This window comes from Mytilus californianus, unplaced genomic scaffold (assembly GCF_021869535.1).
Source record: "Mytilus californianus isolate M0D057914Y unplaced genomic scaffold, xbMytCali1.0.p SCAF_20, whole genome shotgun sequence".
Taxonomy (NCBI): domain Eukaryota; kingdom Metazoa; phylum Mollusca; class Bivalvia; order Mytilida; family Mytilidae; genus Mytilus; species Mytilus californianus.
The window spans coordinates 7,887,078-7,908,969 of NW_026262669.1; the positions used below are offsets into that span (position 1 = coordinate 7,887,078).

General features: G+C 32.0%; 2 protein-coding genes across 2 annotated transcripts in view; one reads left to right on the forward strand and one right to left on the reverse strand.

Annotated features, from left to right (window-relative positions):
- LOC127731726 (beta-hexosaminidase-like) overlaps positions 1–21,892 on the forward strand; it is a 130,091-nt gene that overhangs the window by 49,176 nt on the left and 59,023 nt on the right. The window lies entirely within an intron of this gene.
- On the reverse strand, positions 17,190–20,148 carry LOC127731733 (uncharacterized). Its single transcript, XM_052240574.1, has 3 exons — positions 19,837–20,148; positions 18,735–19,104; positions 17,190–17,286 (listed from the first exon to the last, which is right to left on the reverse strand). Exons 1-2 carry the CDS (start codon positions 20,093–20,095, stop codon positions 18,746–18,748), a joined length of 618 nt encoding a protein of 205 aa, XP_052096534.1. The 5' UTR covers positions 20,096–20,148; the 3' UTR covers positions 17,190–17,286; positions 18,735–18,745.

The following is a 21,892-nucleotide window of genomic DNA, read 5'->3' on the forward strand; positions in this document are numbered from 1 at the left end:
GTTGTTATTGGCTTTGAACTAGCTTTCAGCACGATGTGTCGTTACCGATTTTGTTCTTTGTATCGTTCTGACAAGTTGAGCCCTTTTCAACTGATTTTTTATTGGTTATTCTTGTGTTATGTTGTTACATCACTGTTCCAGGTCTGGGGCGGTTTAGGCAACCGCAAACAAGCTTAACACCGCCACATTCTGTATGTGCCTGTCCCATTTTAGGAGCCTTGGATTCAGTTAGTGGTTGTCGTTTGTTAAGTCAACATAGTTGTATATCATATTGTATTCGTTTATTGTTTTGTAAATATTCAGCCTTTAGTTTCTCGTTTGAATAGTTTTACATATGTAATTTCGGGGCATTTGATAGCTTGCTACGCGGAACTACCGTGTCGTCAGTCTATTAAAAAGAAGGGTAAATTCATTCAGAAACATATGGTTGCTAACTTTTATGTCATGTGGTATCTGATGGAGAGTACCACATCTTATTTGTATGTAATAAGTGAAAATATTACACATAATGCTGAAAATTTGAAATACACCAATGAGGGGCTGGATGGGGGTCAACAGAATAGAGAATAATGGGCAAAATATAAAGAATAGAGATAAGTAGACAAAAAAAAAGAATAGAGAATAAGGAGGTGCTAAAATATTAAGAATAGAGAAAAAATGGACCAAAAATATAAAGAATAAAGAAAAATGAACTAAAAATATTAAGAATAGAGAAAAATAGACCAAAAATATAAAGAATAGAGAAAAATGAACTAAAAATTAAAGAATACAGAAATGAAGTACCCCCATCCAGACCCTCACGTATGACTGGTACAAGGACGTCTATGTCTTGTCATTTGATAGCTGTATAGTTGTCATACAAAACAAAAGTTACCTAAAAGATAAGCAGAGTGGAGTACGGTGGAATGAACACATATTTATGAGGAATGATATAAAGTTCCATAAAACTTTTTGTAAGGTATGTCATTAGACCTTGAGGTTGTCTGAATTCTGTTAAAGTAAAGAAAAGGTATTCCTGCTTGTGACGTAGTTTCCTGACTGTATATTTTGAGAGAGGCATAAAAAAAATTATTGATAGTCCTAAACCAAAATGAACATAGACGTAACTATTTACTACTAGATTCGGTGTTTAAAACAATATTCAAAAGTTTTTGCAATCATAAAGATGCGTCTCTTTACAGCAGCATCAATCAATTTAGTTATCTGCAAATAAAAAAAATAATATTTTTTCAAACTCATGAAACAATATCACATGAATATTTTCAAACTCATGAAACAATATCACATGAATATTTTCAAACTCATGAAACAATATCACATGAATATTTCTTCAAAATACTTTTATAAACAATAATCTAATCAGACTGCAGACCAAATATAAAATCTACTAGACCTACATGTAGGTTGTCGTCTTTGGCAATGCAGCGGTAAAAACAGATCACAAAGGACATCTATTACATCATTACACATGTGGCAGCCACTTCTTGAACTTAGAGTCAAATTTTGCTAATTAAAGTTTTAATAGGTATTTTCTTCGTTCTTTGATGCTGAGACTCAATTATGATTTACCTAGTTGTGTATAGTTACTCATTATGGTTTATACATGTATATGTGTATTCTTTCATAGATACAAAGATTTGATTAGTAAATTTGGCTGTACCTGTAGAAAACTTATTAAAAACGGTATTTCACATCCTAAATTGTACGGTAATATTGTTCTAAAAGCGCGAAAATCACTATGTGATCCGTGTAGCCTCATCGAACCTTTAAACACACTTATTAGTAAAGGTTATCTTATTAATGTTGTAATAAGATCTTTGAATATTGTTTACATTGGCACAAATATCGATTTTGTCATCAACAAATTAAAACATAACTAAATTTGTATTCTTTTCGAATGGTTTTTGGGATGTATAAATACACATCCACGTTCATTTTCTATATAGAGATTGCTTTATATATGGACGGGGACCCAATTATTTCCCCCATTACTTCAATGCAATTTTATCCAATTTGAGGGGCAGATTTTTTCTTTCCTATATTAGACTGCAAAATTTAAATTACTTTCTCATACTAGTAGCCCCCTTCATGCACTACAAAAGTCTAAAAGTCTGAAAAGATCAGTTTTTGTCTTAATTTGCATGAACTTTTACTCGACATTCTCCAAAAGTATGACTTGTGTCTTAATTTTTCTTGACAAATTCTCATTTATATTAAATTTGTATGAAATTTACTCGACATATTCTCGACATTCTGAATATGGTCTTAAAATTTCTTGACAAATTCTTGACTTTTGAATACTGTCTTGAAATTTCTCGACATATTCTCGACATTCTTATTTTTTCTCAGTACGGCTTGATATATTCTGAACATTTTGAATCGTGTCTTAAATTTACTTGACAGTTCTGAGTTTTACAAATCATGACCAATATTCATGATATAACTTTAATCTTTATTTCTCTTTATATGATATACTGTTGTTTCAAGTTGCACTTCTTTACAACAAAAATAAAAGTTGGGCATGTAAAATAATTGAAAATTTGGGTATATAAATATTTTAACAAATGCAAATATGGCTATGAAATCTAAAGTATAAAATAATTCAAATGTGGGTGTGTTGATATAAAACAATTTCAATGTGGTTTTTAAATAATTACAAATTTTGATTCCTAAATCTTATAAATTAAATGATTCAAACCAATCATACTGTAGACATATTTCATTCTACATTCATAATATTCAATGTTGATATGGTAAATAATTATTATACCAAAATGTGGTTTATATAAATAGCAAATTATGATGATATACAAATCATTTATTTAACAGAAGAAGAATTTGTGTAATGTCATCTGTTGGAATGTATTAAGTATTACACATGGACAGGATGTTCCCCATAAAATTAAGGTATTCCACACCCCAGAGTACACGCAACTGTCAAATAGAAGTTATTGCTTTACCTGTAATCAGCCATACAACTTATCAGTTGACCGACCATGCCACTACAATTTAAAAAGTTTGTTGATAGATGAAAATGAAAATCATCATTTTGATGAAAAAAAATTGAATTGAAATGGATTTTCTTCATCAAAATTATGAAGTTAATTATTTTAACATAAAAACAAATTGAATAATTCCCAAAGATTAAAAGAAAATTATTATCTACTCCAGGAATAATTAAAAAAAATGTATTTATAATGGGTCCCACACAGACTTGCATAATCTAAACATTTTTTTCTTTTCAGGAAGGAGTTATCACACATATTTATTTTTGATAAAAAATTATAAAATTCAACACTCAAATTTGAATAAAAAATGTTTTTGGGTTGTTCTAAAAAATGAATAAGGTTTTTGAATCAAGATGGGAACAAATTCTTTGACCTAAACGAAAGCCCCCCCCCCCCCCCTCTTTTTTTAGCCACACAAACCCAAAAGATGAATTGTGGGGTCCAAAAGAGATACAAGACACCTATTTTAGTAAAGCAAATTTGACTGGCAGTTTTGCGAACGGCAAAAATCTAAATGCTGTTTGTCAATACCTTTGACTTATATTCCAAGTGAAAACAATTACTTAAATGTTTAATGAAAATAAATCAAAATTAAACTACATGTGGGATTATTCAGGGTATTCCAACTTAGTTGCACCAAAAGGGTATCTTACTATACCAAATTAATCCTTGATTCTTCAAAGTTTAGTTTATCCATAATAAAAAGGAGTATACAATAGCAATAGAATGTCATAAACAGTGCAGAATAAGTCTGTTCACATTTCAGGCGAAATTTATACTGTTGAGATAGTGTCAAGACATATTTAAGACTGTCAAGAATGTGTCGAGACATATTCAGACATTATTTAGAATGTCAAGAATATGTCGAGACATATTCAGACATTATTAAGAATGTCAAGAATATGTCAAGACAGATCGAGACAAATTTAAGACAGTTAAGAATTGGTCGAGACTAATCCAGACTCTTATCAGATGATACAGGAAGTGTCGAGAAATTTTAAGACAATGTTCATACTGTCAAGACACTTGTCAAGAAAAATCAAGAACCTTATTAGACAAATTCATACTATGTCAAGAATTTTTAAAAATTATTCAGACAAATTAAGAATGTCGAGTAAAAATTCATGCAAATTCAGACAAAAACTGGTCTTTTCAGACTCTTTGACTTTTGTAGTGATGGTTTCTGGGAGAATTCTTGGAAGGTCATGACCGGCATTTAAGAGAGCAATACTATTTTGAGTATTAATAGGGTCATTTTATTAAATTCCTGGTTAAAATCGAAAATAAAATTTGGACCATCTACTCAGACAATCATCTACCCTATACATTTCAGATCACTGAAAATTTGACAGAAGTTGAAAGTTCAATGAATACCCTTTAGATATACTACAAATTAAAGCATCTTTACATAATTTTCCTCTCGGTACAATATCCCATTTAACAGATGGTAGATTTATTAATGGACTTCATTCGTGGGTACGTACTGGACTGTTAACTGGGATCCTATTCCGTATAACACTATACATATCTATCATAAGTTTAAATCTCAACTATCCTACTGCCTGTCGATACTTTTATTTTAGCATGGCACCAGTTATGTCTTCTTTGAATGTCCATGGCGTTAAAACACTAAATCCCTGGGATGTGTTTTAGTTGATTTTAGTCTGATGCATGATTTTTTATTATTTTTTTTTTTTTTTGGCTTTTAACTAGCTTTCAGTAACTGCGAGTACTCTCAAATCGTACTTTCGTGTTAATTTGACCCGTTGCACAATTTGTAATACATTTTTGTTATTCAATGTTTACCTATTTTGTGTTATATCTCGACTCACTATTTTTAATATGTACCAAGAATTTAGTATGACGATAAATTTTCACTGCTGTTCTCGTACTTTGAACAACAAATTTATTTATTTTGTAAAAAAATATCTCTGTTCTAACAACAAAATTATTATATTCAAATTTACCCGTGTATGTTATTTATTTAACGGGATGTCCAAGTTATAGTTGTCTTTTTGACATTGTGTCATAGATCAAAATTTATTCGTTCAGTGTATGTTTACTTGTTTTTTGTTAATATGATTTTTTGATTGAGTTCAGCCATTCCAATTGATATTTTATAGTGTCTTTTTGTGTTGTAATGTTACACATGTTCAGGTTAGGGTGAAGGTTGACGCTTGTTAAAACGTTTAAACCCGCTGCATTTGTTTGCACCTGTCCTAAGTCAGGAACCTGTTTCAGTGGTTGTCGTTTGTTGATGTGGTTCTTAAGTGTTTCTCGTTTCTCGTTTTTTATATAGATTATTTAGACCGTTGGTTTTCCTGTTTGAATTGTTTTACACTAGTCATTTTGGGGCCCTTTATAGCTTGCTGCTCGGTGTGAGCCACGGCTACGTGTTGAAGGCCGTAATTTGACCTATAATTGTTTACTTTTTACACATTGTGAATAGGATGGAGGGTTGTCTCATTGGCACTCATACCACATCTTTTTATTTCTCTATACACTCAATTGTGTAATAGATTCCTTTTGGAAAATCAATTGTATAGTCATAACCCTTTACATTGATTTAATGGTCAAGCACACCCTTTTGCATTGGTTTAATAGTCAAGTACACCCTTTACATTGTTTGCGGTTTAATAGCCAAGTACACCCTTTACATTGTTATAATAGTCAAGAACACCCTTTACATTGGTTTAATAGTCAAGCACACCATTTACATTGGTTTATTAGTTAAGTACATCCTTTACATTGCTTTAATGCTCAATAATACCCTTTACATTGCTATTATGGTCAAGGACACCCTTAACATTGGTTTAATAGTCAAGAACATCCTTTACATTGGTTTGATAGTCAAGCACACCCTTTATATTGTATAATTATCAAGTGCACCCTTTACATTGCATACTTTAAAAATATCCTCCCCAAGTTTAAAAAAAAACTAGCACATCAGATATGTGTATAAAAGACTATTGCTAGACATTGTCTTATTTTTAAGTCCTAACGAATATATCAAAATAGTGAACACACGACAAGACAGCTGGTTTGTAATCATCCTAATAACTAAAAGGAGAACCAGGCTAAACATCGGAATTGTTACAAATGATAATTAGTGAAAATATTGATTATTTTATAATGAAATAAATATAATAAACAATAAGATATATCATTATATATAAAAATAAGAAAATGTGGTATGATTGCCAATGAGACAAATCTTCACAAGAGACCAAATGACACGGAAATTAAAAAAAACTATAGGTCACTGTACGGCCTTCAACAATGAGTAAAACCCATATCGCATAATCAGCTATAAAAAGGCCCGAAATGACAAATGTAAAACAGTTTAAACGAGAAAACTAACAGCCTGATTTATGTACAAAATAATGAACGAAAAACAAATGTGATATACAGCAACAAACGACAACTACTGAATTACAGGCTCCTGACCTGGGACAGGCACATACAGAATGTGGCGGGGTTAAACTAGTATGAAGGCGCGCCAACCCTCCCTCTAACCTGGGACAGTGGTGCACTATTCCTTGCTATAAAATAATTTCGACAGTCTGCTAAATTTAATTTATAATATTGATTATATTAATCTATACATGTACACATTCTGTATTGATATGAGTTGGACTGACCAATGTGGGGTGGGGGGGGGGGGGGGGGGGGGGGGAGTCACAGGAAACATGTCACGGTTAAAAAGTCACAGTCACAGTTTAATATTCGGCGAAAAGCTCATTTGAGCTCATGTTTAATTTGTTTGTCAATATGCCGAATCCAAATAAAGTTACCTACTTACTTACTTACAGGATAAAAGGTCGCAGAAAATAGTCACAATTATGAGAATAAAAAAATAGTAAATTTCTTTTATTTTTATTAATTATAAAATATATTATTTTGAAGAGTGTTTCAATTGCATGTAGGTGTATTATATGTCGCTGATGTATGGAAAAACGTCACAAGAAAATTATTTTAAATTGCTTTCAGACTGATGCAACATCTTTTCATAAGCAGGAAATTGAAAGAATGCACTTGCAAATCATATTTGGTTTTGTATAAATCTGCTGGTTTTTATAACAATGATAGATGAGTTATAAATAATCAAATGGCTTTATATTATTTACATATCCTGTCAAGTAATTGTCTGTACAGATTATATGTTTATTGAAATAATGCATTATTATTATATAGATACAAGTATAAGAAGATGTGGTATGAGTGCCAATGAGACAACTCTCCATTCAAGTCACAATTTGTAAAAGTAAACCATTATAGGTCAAAGTACGGCCTTCAACACGTAGCCTTGGCTCACACGGAACAGCAAGCTATAAAGGGCCCCAAAAATGACTGTGTAAAACCATTCAAACAGGAAAACCAACGGCCTAATCTATATAAAAAACGAGAAACGAGAAACACTTACGAACCACATCAACAAATGACAACCACTGAACATCAGGTTCCTGAATGAGGACAAGTGCATATAACACCTTTAAAACCTTAAAACACACTTTTTTTTATTTATTCTTTTTTTTTAATCTATGTCAATTATAGTTACCAACGAAAGTTCCATTTAACTTAAGGAAGTTAAGAAATGATATTCTCTTATACATTTTATTGTACAAAAATGAACATTTCCTAAATGATTTGTGACTTTTTATTTATAAAACAGTTCGGGTATACTACCTTAAGCTTTTACGGGTATGCATAATTTTACATACTAATGATCCCGCCAATCTGCATCTGTGTCTGTATAAAGAATTCCCTCCTTCAAAGGAGCACTTCTTTTTAGAATCGGTTAAAAGTTCATAACTGTATTTACAGGACTATATTTACAGTGGACTAGGATATACAAAAATAAAAAGATTACGCCCCGTGGGGTGCATGTTGGCTACATTCGTTGACCTTTTCGCTTGCTAGACGGTAAGGCCTTCACTAGTTCATTTCTTTGGACATGTAAGGCATGGCAGAGTTTCCTGGTTATATACTCTACTTTAAAGCAATTGTCAGTACATTTTAATCTACAGTCACAAGCGCAATTAAACAGTATTTTTCTTGAGTGCTATAATTCTCAACCGTACTTATCATTGTTTGGAGGTCATTAGGAGAATTGGCAATGAGGGCAACATCATCTGCACACGTCGGGGATCCACAATATATATTTCCGATGTAGGTACCAAGACCGCTGTTTTCTAGTTAGTCCAGTATATCATTTATATATACTTTGTACAGTTCGGTGCTAAGTATTCCACCTTATCTTACTCCTTGTTGTACAGGGAAAGATTTGGACAGTTTTAGTTTGTAAGCCGAATTTGTTTTTTCTCAATCGATTTATGAATTTCGAACAGCGGTATACTACTGTTGCCTTTATTTGGACAATAGACAATTCCATTTAATAGAGGTTGTGGCGTAGTTACGCTGTAGATGTCGTCTTACATTATAATAGATTTTTCTCAAGCTATGGAACTGATTATGACAAAATTTGACAGTAATGCTTGAAATAACCAGTATTACAAAGGAAAAAATCACTTTCAGTTTATTCAACAAAAATGTCTTCTTTATGTGTAATACCACCAAAGCATCGTACGTCACATCCGGTTGCATACGAAAAAGGGTAGAAAAAAATATTCCCTTGAATTTGACAGTTGTAGGAAATTTATCCTACATTTCATTGCAGTAAAATAAATCTGTGTCATAGACATATATCTTGGGTGTTTCAAAGCACCTTTTTTTTTACTTGGTGTTTCTATATAATATTTTGGAAGCTTGAGGTCACATGGTTACTAAAGCTTGCACATAGGAAGAAAAAAAGGTGAAAAATCGATTGGTTAACTTCCAGTGATGGTTATTTTCTTATATTCAATGTGAAATATTTTCTATAGTACTGGACAGGACAAAACTTTACTCATGCCAAGTATTTCTTTTTTTTTAACATAGATAAATTCTGCACAATTTTTTGAAAAGTGCAAATTTAACAAAGACTAATAGGGAAAAATCACTGGTGGTATTACACCTGTTGTTGAAGATGATCAATAGATAATACTCATTACCGATTTTCAACTTGCAAGTAGTTACACAACTCGTGCTAATAATTGGCCAGAAACTAAACAACCTTCTGAAACACCTGTAATGACTCCCAGTTTTGATTTAAAGGGACTCGTGTTTTTTATGTTGTTAATATTGTGTTATTTGTTCTTTAGTTTTCATATCTGTGTTATCGAGCAATAAAAGTCTTGTTTATCCAGCGTACAGACATGGACTACCTTATTTCATTTAAAACTTTTACAGTTGGTCAAATTTTAGATATTTTATATAAACCAATATGTTTTAAATTTGATATACTGGATATGACATATAAAGCTATTTAAACAATAAAACCTAGGCAGCTGACCTTTCACGAGCACCTGTGATCATCCCTATTTTATGAGAGGTTGGTGTTGCTCGATATTTAGATTTTTGCGAGATGTTTCTTGACTGATGAAAGTTTTTTTTTTCATGTTTTGTTTTATACATTTATCCATGCTATTTTCTGATTTTTTTTCCTAATGATTTTTGAATGTCATGTTGTCTTCCTCATCTTCTATTTCATCCAAACAACATCATATTTTCACAGCAGTTTTCAAAATGTTTATCAAGGACAGCCCATTTAGACCTTGCACAACTCATCACTACATTTTTCCTCGCACATTTTTATCTACCGTTTCAATATCTTTCAAACACATTTAATTAGCTCATTCCAAAATGATAATACCTTTATGATAAATATTAAATAGGTCATAGCATTCGTTTTAAGAAGCATCTCGGAAAAAAAGCCGGAAGATATCTTTACCTAAGGCTTTCATATACTTACCAGGTGGATTGAAACTTATCAATTGCTATATCCATTTCTGAACAAGACTTCATATTTATATGCTGTATTTTTGTGATGTTATTAATAACATTTAATCCGACTGCCCAATCTTCTCTTGGGAAAAGCGTGTAATATACTCATTGCTTGATATACATTTACCATTTTCAAATCACGTTTACAACACTTGAACTGTAAAGTTACATCGCATAATATCGTACACGGGTACTATGATAACTAGGATGATAAAATGCTAAAAACTACTGAATAAGCAGTTTAATTACACCTATATACACCTGAAGAAGCAGTCTCTGAACTATCCCACATCAACATGTTCAATCATTAATGTTACATTTTGTACAGGTAAGAAGTGGTTAAGTGGACTCAATTTCTACTTATGACTTCATTCTTTGAACGCTTTCGAGACGCGACGGCCATACTTCCATGACGGCCATAGGATGTGTCGGCCATACCGTCACATCGTCCATGGGACATATCGGCCACACATTGTGAGACGTATCGTCCACACTTTAAAAAAAAAATTTTATTGAGGTTAATATAACATAAAATATAATAATAAAATAAGTATTTATTCATAATAATAACATTAATATGATTTTGTGGTATTTTTTTCTGTACAAGAGATCTTATTTATTCTTGTAAGAGTTATCTTTGCTTGATCATCATCACTCGTGTTTACAACTTGTTGGGGCCATATTATGTAAGTATATTGATTATTTCTTCATTATCAGTTATAAACAATTTCTGAAGAATCATTTTTATTGTTTTCTTTGCTTGATCATCATCACTCGTGTTTACAACTTGTTGGGGCCATATTATGTAAGTATATTGATTATTTCTTCATTATCAGTTATAAACAATTTCTGAAGAATCATTTTTATTGTAATGTGATATAAAGGCATCTTATTTTATATGAAGTTTAAACTGTAAGAATGTTGACTGTCGCTGTCGATGACAATATATAAATACAAGCACATGTTACAGATCTTTTTATTATATCTGTAAAAAATATATTATTCTAAACAATAAAAATCTTCTCAATCTCAGTCTTGATGAAATTTAAAACAGGACTCAGTGTTAAGGTTAACTCTAAGGAAGGCAGTTCATCAAGTTCGAGTTATATTTGTCATGATCATCAGACACATAGTTTAATAATTCTGTATTTTTTTTTCTTTCTTATAGTTTAAAGTCATTCCATTTGCTGAACATCTTTCAAAGACGGAGACTACTGTAGAATTTTCCAATAACATAACAAATTAACCGTAATATCTGACAGGAATGTGCACCCTAATAACATGATAAAAGATGGCCAGTGTCATTTTTATCATACTGAATGTTCTTTTTGCTTAAGTTTGTTCATTGTGTTGAATACTATTTGTTGACAATTTAAATGTTCCCATTTTTGTGCATTTGTTGGTGGAGAATTGTATTATGGACAATCAGACCAATATACTCTAGTATAAGAAACAAAAAGATAATATTTTTGTTTAATATATTTTATTTATTCATTCAGTCATACAGATAATCAAATATACAACAAACATATAAACCATACATCATACATCATACATACACAAAACACTCATATATATTATTCTTTTCGTTCAGGCATGTAGAAAATCAAACACATCGAAATGTAAGAACATACATATATACATATGCCATTGAACATTCATCTTATATACATTTTTTAAATTTACAATCTCATACTTTTTCTCTCATATGCTCATGTCACTCATTCATTTATTCCACTGCAATCTGAAAAATGATACAGATATTTAGATTTATGATGAAATATAAATATATTTTCAATATGGCATACTGACAATTTTATAACAAGTTATTTAATATAAAATAAATAATTTTAAATTAAATCAGCCAACTAAATTAATTTCCATGTCATTTTTGTAACTTGTGGAGAGTTGTCTCATTGGTTATCATACCACATCTTTTTTATAATAATGTAAAAAAATGTATTATTCTTAAGTAACAAAATTGTTAAAATTATAAATGAATGATTTATATCATAAGATACCTCAAAGTCAATGTCTTTAGGTTCTGCAGGTCTCAATTTCTGGCGAAGTCTGTTGGCAGCTCTGGTGAGGTTGTCTGGCTTTGGTAGGTTGAAGTCATCTTCAGTAACATGCTCACGCATCTGTTCATCTACAATATCACCAGCTGATTTGTAGGCATGTCTAGATGCTTCTGTTAAAACCTGAAGTGAGTAAAATACACTATTTTATTATGAGAAAGGAGTAATTTCTATGTTTGTAAATGTTCCAAAAAATACAAGAAGGGTATATATTAAATAGGGTTAATTAATGATAAACTAAAGCAAATGATATGTGCAACAAGAGCAATATAGTATAGCATACAATATAATATACTGAATTAATCAATTATTATGAAAAAAAGAATACTGAAAAGAACTTCATAACGAAGAAAAGCAGTGTTATTCATTAGTATGTCATCTCATAATACATAATACACATTTCATGTTATCTAAGTTGGCTCAATTTTTTAATTATTTTTTAACACAATTACAAAATATGTAAAATCTAAATGTTTTATTACCCCAACTCGTATCTTGGTTCTTTTTGTAATGCCTGGATCACTTGCATGAAAATGGTCTGTTGCACCTACGACGAAGTTGTTACCTCTCTGCATCACAGTGGCTTTGCACCATACTTTCTTGTTGCGTACACTACACCTCCAGTTGACTGTCTTAGAAGTTGTTTACTGCAGGAAGAAAAAACTAACATTAATTACCTACATTTATTATAATATTTTGTGACATGTGTTTATAAATTTTGACAGAAATTAGTCTCCCATTCGGATATAGTCATTCATATTTGTTCATTTTGTTCTGTTTGTTATACGCAAGATATCAAAAAATCATTTAGAAAACAATATGATATTTTAATATTTTATTAGATTAAACACATTCATTTATGATATATATATAATGAGTAAACAAATGATATAACAAAATTAAACATGATAAATAATATAAAAACAGTAAAGTTTATTTAAAAGTTATGATAACTATCTATAAGTATCAAAATAATTCATATATAACATCTATATAAAAAAAAAAAACCGTGGACGATACGTCTTCACAAAGTATGGCCGTTTTTGTCATATGGCCGTTTCATCTTTTCGGGGTATGGCCGTTTCATCCTATGGACGTCATGGCAGTATGGCCGTCACGTCCTGCATCGCTTTGAACGTTACATAATTTTCACCAGAGTCTCGTACCTGAGTGAAAATTATGATAGGAGCTTTGTTAAAGAATGAGAAGTACTGCAATTTCATGGAAATGTCTTGTGCATGATGCATAAGAGCCTAAAAACGAATCTGCTGTTCACGAAGAACTATGTTTTCTTGATTGAACATTTGTTCAATTACTGGTTTCTAACCAATCACGTAAGGTTCTCAATAATGCCATTCCTATATGAATACCTACTTATCCTCTTATCTCCGGGTGGAGAATAAGGTCGCCATCGTTCAACACCAGGTGGTTTTGGGTCATACTCTTGGTCTCCTCCTCCAGGGGTGTCCATCTAAGAGCTATCCTGGTTATATTTGATACAGGCATTCTGAGAACATGTCCCAACCATCTGAAGGCCCTCTGTTGTATTTCTGTGGGCGTACTCATTTCATGAAGATGTTCATTTGAAATACGGTTTGGCTAGACGATTTTGCAAATTCGGCTCAGACAATTGTGGTGGAAACTTGAGAGCGATCTCATATCTGTTTGTGTTACTCTCCAGCAATCAATTCCATACAGAAGAATAGATTTAACATTACTGTTATATAGCCTTTGTTTTCCTGTTGTATTGTCTGTACTGTCAAATGGGTCGTAGTCTTTGAAATACTATAATATATCATATGAATACCTGAAGATACTCTTTGTTGTGCTTAGATATGTTTGTCCAGATCAATTGTTCCAATTTGGCAACAGCAAAAAAAAAAACAGTGTGATCTCAAGTGATAATTGATACACGTTTCATAAAAAATTTAACACATTGCTGGATTGTATTCATGGAATGTCGATTCGTAATGGCAGATTTGATCTCGTCCTGAAACATTGTTCAATACGGACTGATATAGTACAATTGACTAGTTATACTAGGTTGGCGTACATGTATTTCTGATTAGACAGAGGGCATGCCCATTAGGCGGTTGTCACTAGATGTAAGTATTAAACGCATTATTTTATTTAGTTAGTGCTAGGATATATCGTATTATATACTAATGTAATTAGTTATTAAGTTATAGCAATAATACGAACAGTTGTGCTGGCGCCTTACATATTGGCTAAAGTATCAGAGAATATAAGAGAAATGCATATATTTCAAAGCATTTGGTTATGACGAATTATCCAAGTTATACTAAAAAATGCTGAATTATGGAAATGTGTACAATGTGGCGATTCTTTAGCCGTAGGTGAACTCCTGTTGTTATGAATATTGTCCATAGCTACTGTTGTAAACCCACCAGCATTCGCGAAAAGATTCACATATTCAATATTGAATGTTTCAAAAATGGAATCTTCTAGTACAGTCACTGTAGATAAATGGATAATTGGATCATACATAAACGACCAATGTAAACCGTATATTTTGTTATTTAGTACATTTTTTTACTGGCATAGTTTCCAGGAGAAAGGTCATATACATTAAAAGATGGTTTAAGTTGAGTTGAATGTAGTATTATAGAATAATAAAAAGGTCATATTTGACTGACATTTGTATGCCTTTCATCTCAAAAGGTCACCTTGTTTTTTTTATAAAATACCATTAAATGTTGATCTTTTGACAAGAGTTACTTTGATATTGCTTTGATACCCAAACATAGTTTCTCTATGCATACAAGGTTAGGAGAAACAGGGGTTGAGTGCTCACAAACATACTAAAAAATGGTTTGAACAATTTGACAAAGGCAATTTCACTGCTGTTTTATTTCTAGATTTAAAAAAAGCATTTGATACTGTTAAGCATAACATCTTATTATCGAAACTTAATTTATATAAATGTGATGATCACTCTGTTAAGTGGTTTTCGTCCTACCTTTCAAATAGATTGCAAAAGGTTAAAATTGGAACAACTGAATCAGGATACAATAATGTAACATTCGGGGTCCCATTAGGTTCCATATTATAATCTTTATTATTCTTAATCTATATAAATGATCTCCCGTTTACATTAAAACACACAGAGTCTGAATTATATGCTGATAACACAACTACATTTGCATATATCGTCCAAATCAATTTCAAACTTAAACTCTTGTTAAATAAAAACTTTGAAAACGTAATTGAATGGTATGCTGAAAACAATATGATAATAAATAACAAGAAGTCCAAATGTATGCTTATGGGATCTGAGAGAAAACTTGAGATTTGTAATGATGTCTTGTGTGTATTATCGCAAAATCAGACTTCATTTGACAATGTGGAAGTAGAACAACTTCTTGGTATTCATATTGATAAAAATCTATCATGGTCAAATCACATAGATAAAGTAAGTGAGATTTTTTTCAAGCAGATTATACCTGCTAAATAGATTAAAACGATACTTGCCTCGCAAAGGTCTTATCCTTTTTTACAACAGTTATATATTACCAATAATTGATTATTGTTGCACCATATGGGGTTTTACCGCAAACTGCAACATTGAGCGGATACATAAGCTGCAAAAGCGCACAGCAAGATTAATTTTGAATAAACCTTTTGATTATCCATCAATATCAATGTTTAAAGAACTTAATTGGATGACCATTTTTACACGGATAAAATATTTTCAAGCCATTTTAATGTTTAAATGTATGAATGGACTAGCGCCAGATTATCTTACTAGTAAATTTACTGCGTGCAATGATCTATATAGTTATTCTCTTAGGTCAACAACATCTGGACATCTTCATTTACCACGGCCAAAGTCTGAATACTTCAAAAAGACTTTTCAATATTCTGGTCTAATTTTTTGGAATAGTTTGCCAATTGATGTAAAGGATTCATGTCATATAGAAAGCTTTAAGGTGAAATGTGCTAATCTTTTTTTGCACGAAACAAAATGAGTAGACAATTTTATTTTTTTTTCTTATGACATTCTTGCCATGCTAGTTCTACAGTCTGTTTTCATGCTTGTGTATATACATTTGTAATTGTGTACATCTCTATTGATTATTGTGTTATGTGCATTGATTGTTATATGTAATAAACGTTCACTTTAATGTGTGAAGGCCTCGTGTGAGATTAACAATTGTATGTTAAATGAGTTACCTTCGTTAAATAAAGAATTTATTATTAGTATTATTATTATTATACTTAACCCTACCACATTCTGCAAGCATCTGTCCCACATCAGGAGCCTGTAATTCAGTGGTTGTTGTTGTTAACTTTTTATCATATTCATTTTTGTTTCTAGTTTTATACATCAACCAGGTTGTTGCTTTATCCTTTGAATTGTTTTACATTTTTCATGTCAGGGCCTTTTAAAGCTTACTATGGTATGGTTTTTGCTTAGTTTTGAAGACAGCAAAGCAACCTATATATAGATGCTTTCATCTACATCATTATGATTTTAACCGTATTAAACATGATTTCCAAAACCACAGTAGATACAGGTGAGTGACACAGGCTCTTGAGAGCCTCTAGTTAGTTCACCTTGTCCAAAGGGCCAAGTTAGCTTTTCTCATCACGTGGCGTCTGGCTTCCGTCGTCGTCCGTTGTGGTTGTTAACTTTTTATACGACCGCACAAATATTTTGGGTTCGTATAAAGGTATGATGTTGTAGTTAACACATTTGGTTTCCGGACAATAACTTTAGTTTTTATGAATTGTTCTTTGTGAAATTTTAAAAGAAGGTTCAATTCAACAAAAGGAAGGTTGGGATCAACAAAAAGAGGTGACATGCATATGGATATCATTCCCACCATGTTTTTCTTTTGTTCATATTTTATCAATATTTTGTTTCCTAAAGGTATAAAATTGTTTAATTTTTTTAACAAAAGGTACTATTTTGAGTATCAAATTTATCCAAAAGTCTAACTTCTGTTTTAATTTGGATACATTTACTTTAACACAGCTCTGTCTAGTGCAAGCAAATACGCCATCACTGTTCTCGTTTTCTTGGTCATTAATTTGTGAAATATTTTCGGTAATATAATTATCGTGATTATTATTATCATGTATTTCAACACTTTCCTGTAATGCTGACACGATTTCATGATGTTCTTCCAATTTAGTTTCTTTCACTTGTTTATAGTTTATGGCAAACATAAGTTGTTAAGAAAAACAAAGACGGACATAGGTTTGCGATTATATTTGATAAACAAATTTACTATTTACAACCATATCATACATGTCATAACCATGACAACAGGTCTTCTTCGTTCTCTTGTTACCTACAATGAGAAAATCCGTTAATTAATATGTTAACAAAAAAGTGTCAGGAGATCAGTATTAATACTTTAAACTAGGAAAGACATTTATGTTTGAGTGGAGGACCACATATATCTTACACAACAAGTATATTTTTTTCATCAATGTAGTTGCTGTGTTGTACAATGAAATAATAGAAAAACAAAGGATATGGGGTATCTATCCATGACACAAAATCAGTGCATGCACAACACACAAAAGGCAAAGGATCAGCGCTTTTATTGCTGTCATTTTAAAGTCAAATTGAGGCCTGCAAGACGGACCGAAAAAACTCTCCCCTCACTACAAGTTTAAGACAGCCCCTTGCACCGGCTTGAGCGGAATTATTTGCAAGAATAATTTGGATAGACTTAGTAAGATGTAACATCGCCTAATCGGGCTCGGTCATAAAAGAACATGCAAGAAAGTAGTACATATTTAAAACAAAATAATTTATACGCACAGGTGTAAACCTTAAACCATGTAGCATACATTTTAGTTATTAAGGTATCAGATGAAAGGCAAAAGTCTGGTGATCATTGAAGAGCACTCAATCCACTGATAATTCTAAATAATACAACAATGTCTGAAGGAATTCTAAATTTTGGGGCAAGTATCATGAATATAGCCTGTTTCTCAGATATGAAATGCCTGGTTTGGTGTATCCAAAATTCCGGTAACCAGTACACAATAAACAACAATTGAAATTTTTTTTTCTAGATTGCAGTATAAAGACAATAATAGTCAGAGCCTGGCATTTCCCCGTTTCTAAGCCTCATCCTTATATCGTTGATATGTCAAGTCAATACACTTTTATTGTCTATATCTGTTACAAAAACATTTAAAAACCATGCAACATTCAAATACAAAATATAAGTTGGTCCTATATCCTCAATATGATAGTCTATTGTATGTTAAAATTCAGACGCCATAATACTGCAGTCATTGTTCTTTACCGGATTTGATTTAACAAAATATAGATCACATCATGACTAAAAGTTATCATCTGATATAGATTGAAACAAGAAAACACTTGATCGTCCCTTTATTAATGATGTCTCCCTCATAATGAACAGAAAAACTGCACTGCTCAGGTTTTCTTTAATAAAACGTATACCGAATGATGTACGCACTATCGATAATACAGTTACAATTTACCATTTAAAACAGTGCCACTTTTACATGAGATTTTGTAAAAAAAAACATTTCTTTGAACTGGAAGTTTGCATACACTACTTTGTTCTGCCAAGATAAAACAAAAGTTATTTAAGAATGTGTCCAACAATACCTCAAACATCTTATTGTGAAAGTTTATACATGACAAGAAATAACGTTGTTCGGAGTATGTACGATTGGCGATGTACATCCACTGGTAATACAGCTGTAATACTAAATATCCTAGATAATATATAAAAAAGAAATATCAACTTACATTTCAAATACCTAATAATATCCTCCTTTACCAATTCGTCCACTGACAACACTGCTGCCTCCTCCTATGACACTGACAGGTCCTGTGACAACACCACCAATTGAACCTCCAATACCACCGATTGGACTTAGGAGTCCACTACCACCCCCTAAAATACCACTAACACCTCCGACAATACCTCCACCACCAATAATGCCAGCGCCTCCAAGGGAAACACCGTAATTTCGGTTAGTTACCCACCATGGCAATACAGAACAACAAGTATTCAAACTACCAGGAAGGAGTGGTGCCAAGTTACAGTTCTTGTTGAGTTTGATCTGTCCTGGAGCACATTTCAAACTACATGTGCACCATAGTTGACCTCCAAGTCCTGTAAATATATCAATTTAAAAATGTGTTGTTTATTACATTGTGTAATTGATTGAAGCAATATTACTCGATAAAATAGTATTTGTGTAAAAACAATGTTGAGATTCACATTAGAATTTCTTGATTAATCTGAATCAGACACCTCCATAAGGGAACATTCGAAATCCAGAGATGTGTGTATACACTTTATTGTTAGAACCTCTATGACCAAAATGGACTCAATCCTATAGCAAAATAATTAGATTTGATCAGGCCTTAACATATTCCTCATTTCAGCTATAGTTAAGAATTAAGATGTATTAACCAATATAACACATTGTCTAACAGCCATTCATAGCTTATACACAAACTAAATAGAAGGTATTTCTTTTTTGTTGAAAAATAACGTACTTTTTTCATGACATCAACAAGTTGCAGTCAGTATTTTTTCCATTGAAATTCATTGAACACGTTTACAATCACTACTAAAACAGGCAATATAGAGTGCATGTGTTAGCGAAAGAAAGGCGAAGGATTCTAAAGGAAAATTCAGAAATAAACTGACAAAAAATTTAGATAAGTACTTGGCAAATTGCGTGCGACCAGTGCGGTTTTTTTTTTTGTAATGTTGCGTTCATCGGGAGGTCTACCTTCCTATAATGCACATATTCAGTAGCAATGCAGCGATCTTTTAACACAAAGTAATACAAAAATTGCAAATTATTTATAACATAAATGGTCAATTCCAAATTACCTGTATTTAAACCTCCGATCACTCCACCTAATCCACCTAATCCACCTACTCCAGCTAATCCACCTAATCCACCATTGTTTAGCAGAAGTCCACCACCACTGACAATTCCACCAGCCCCACCAATAACTCCACCACCTCCAATAAGTGCTCCACCATTGACAACTCCACTACTACCAAGTCCTCCTAACAATGGACCTACTTTGCCATACGCCGAAACGTATCCGACAAGTGAAACTAAAAGTAGAGTCAACATTGACATGGTTTTACGTGATCTGTTGAAGATGTGAAGTAATTATCGGATAGGTATGTCCTTTTATACTGCTTTTATCGTAAGGCAGGTAATACATAGCTTAGAAAAACAGTGGTTTGATATATTATGAAAAAGGAGAGTTTTTAAATTGCGGTTAAAAGGTGTAAAGTTCATTCACATGTTTATTAAGCAGGTTTTTTTGGACAAAGTCCGACGCACAGCATGCAACTATCACGAACATTAAAGATGACTGTATTAGATCAATGAACAATACCATATTTTGCTGATACAAGCAAGTTGTAAACGAGAAAAGAATAAACCTGTATCTATTGCATCAGATTATATGTTTTTATGAAAAGACGTCATTTATTTATAATTTATACATTAATTTGAAAAAAAACCAGATTGATACAAACGTACCTATCTCTAAGTCTGGGATCTTAAAGTACATGTTCACCATAAGCCGATACCGAAACCGAAACCGAAACCGATACCGAAACCAAAAATAATAGTGAGGTAAATGGTAAATGTTTATAATGTCAATTGATTCAAGCCTTTTACGCCATTATATTGTTTGAAATTTGAATTCACAAGACAATTCACATGAATCTATCAAAAAAGCAAAGTTAATTTCAACCATTATTAAATACACTAATGCAAGTTATATACATTTAAGATGTTGATACAATTTATTTATGATGTTCATTAATCATGAGGCAGGTTTCGTCGTCGGAAAAGAGCTGCACATAGTTCTATAATAGGTGCAATTTCGTTCCGACTATGTCTATGAAGTAAGCCTAGTTATGTTCGTTCAGATGGATATATGGTATCGCCTAGTAAGTAAAAATCACGAGGAAATGAAAATAGTCGTGTGGATCGATCACATCCATCAATCTGTAAGTCATCGCGTCATTGTGATGACTTAGAAAACCAGATTTTATGTATCTTATTTACTTTCCTGTGTCTATTATGACTTGCGTATGAATACAGTGTATATGACGATTTCCACTATTAAACAATGCCTGGTTATCGGTTGGGCGATTTATTCTATGGGCATTGCCATCAATAGATCCAACAGTTTCTTCCGATTCTGGCCAATCATCCTTCATAGATTCCCATTATTCAGCTGAAGGCCATGTTATCATTGATCTGAAAGCTTGATGACGAATAGGCAAAATTTCATGAATAGCTTTATGAACTAAAGTTTTGCTAACATCAAACATCAAAGCCATTTGTTTTGAATGGGGGGTAACATTTTAACCAAATCAAAACCATAATAAGTTTATTGTGCCAGCCTATAAGTACCGCTTCTTTATTCTTCTGTCTTATTCTGCTTAGCGCTCACATGAGTTTTACATATACTTCATTAACACTATCTACTGTTTCACCGGTAATTCCAAAGAGGTTGAATTCATGTCTTATACATTGCTGGTAATTATCATTTCCTTGATATGGGTATAAACTTTCATCAGGTAGTAATCGGGCTCGAAAGTCTTTTCTACATCCAAAGAATTTGAAAATTACTGAAAATAACATCCGTTTCTGCATTTCCATTTTTTTGTTTTTTTGTTTGTTTAAATAATAGTTGAGGATGAAGATGAACCAGAAAGGTCATCTATTCCCAAACCTAACATGTCTAATAAAAAGAAGGACGAATTTAAAGTGCAGAAATTACACCGTCCAAATATTATACAAACACTGAGTTTTTTTTTTATCTCTGGCTATATGAATCAACAAGCATTCAGTTTAAAAAATGCGGAGTCTGTAACTTTATCAATTAAATTGATTGTATATAAAAAAAATAAT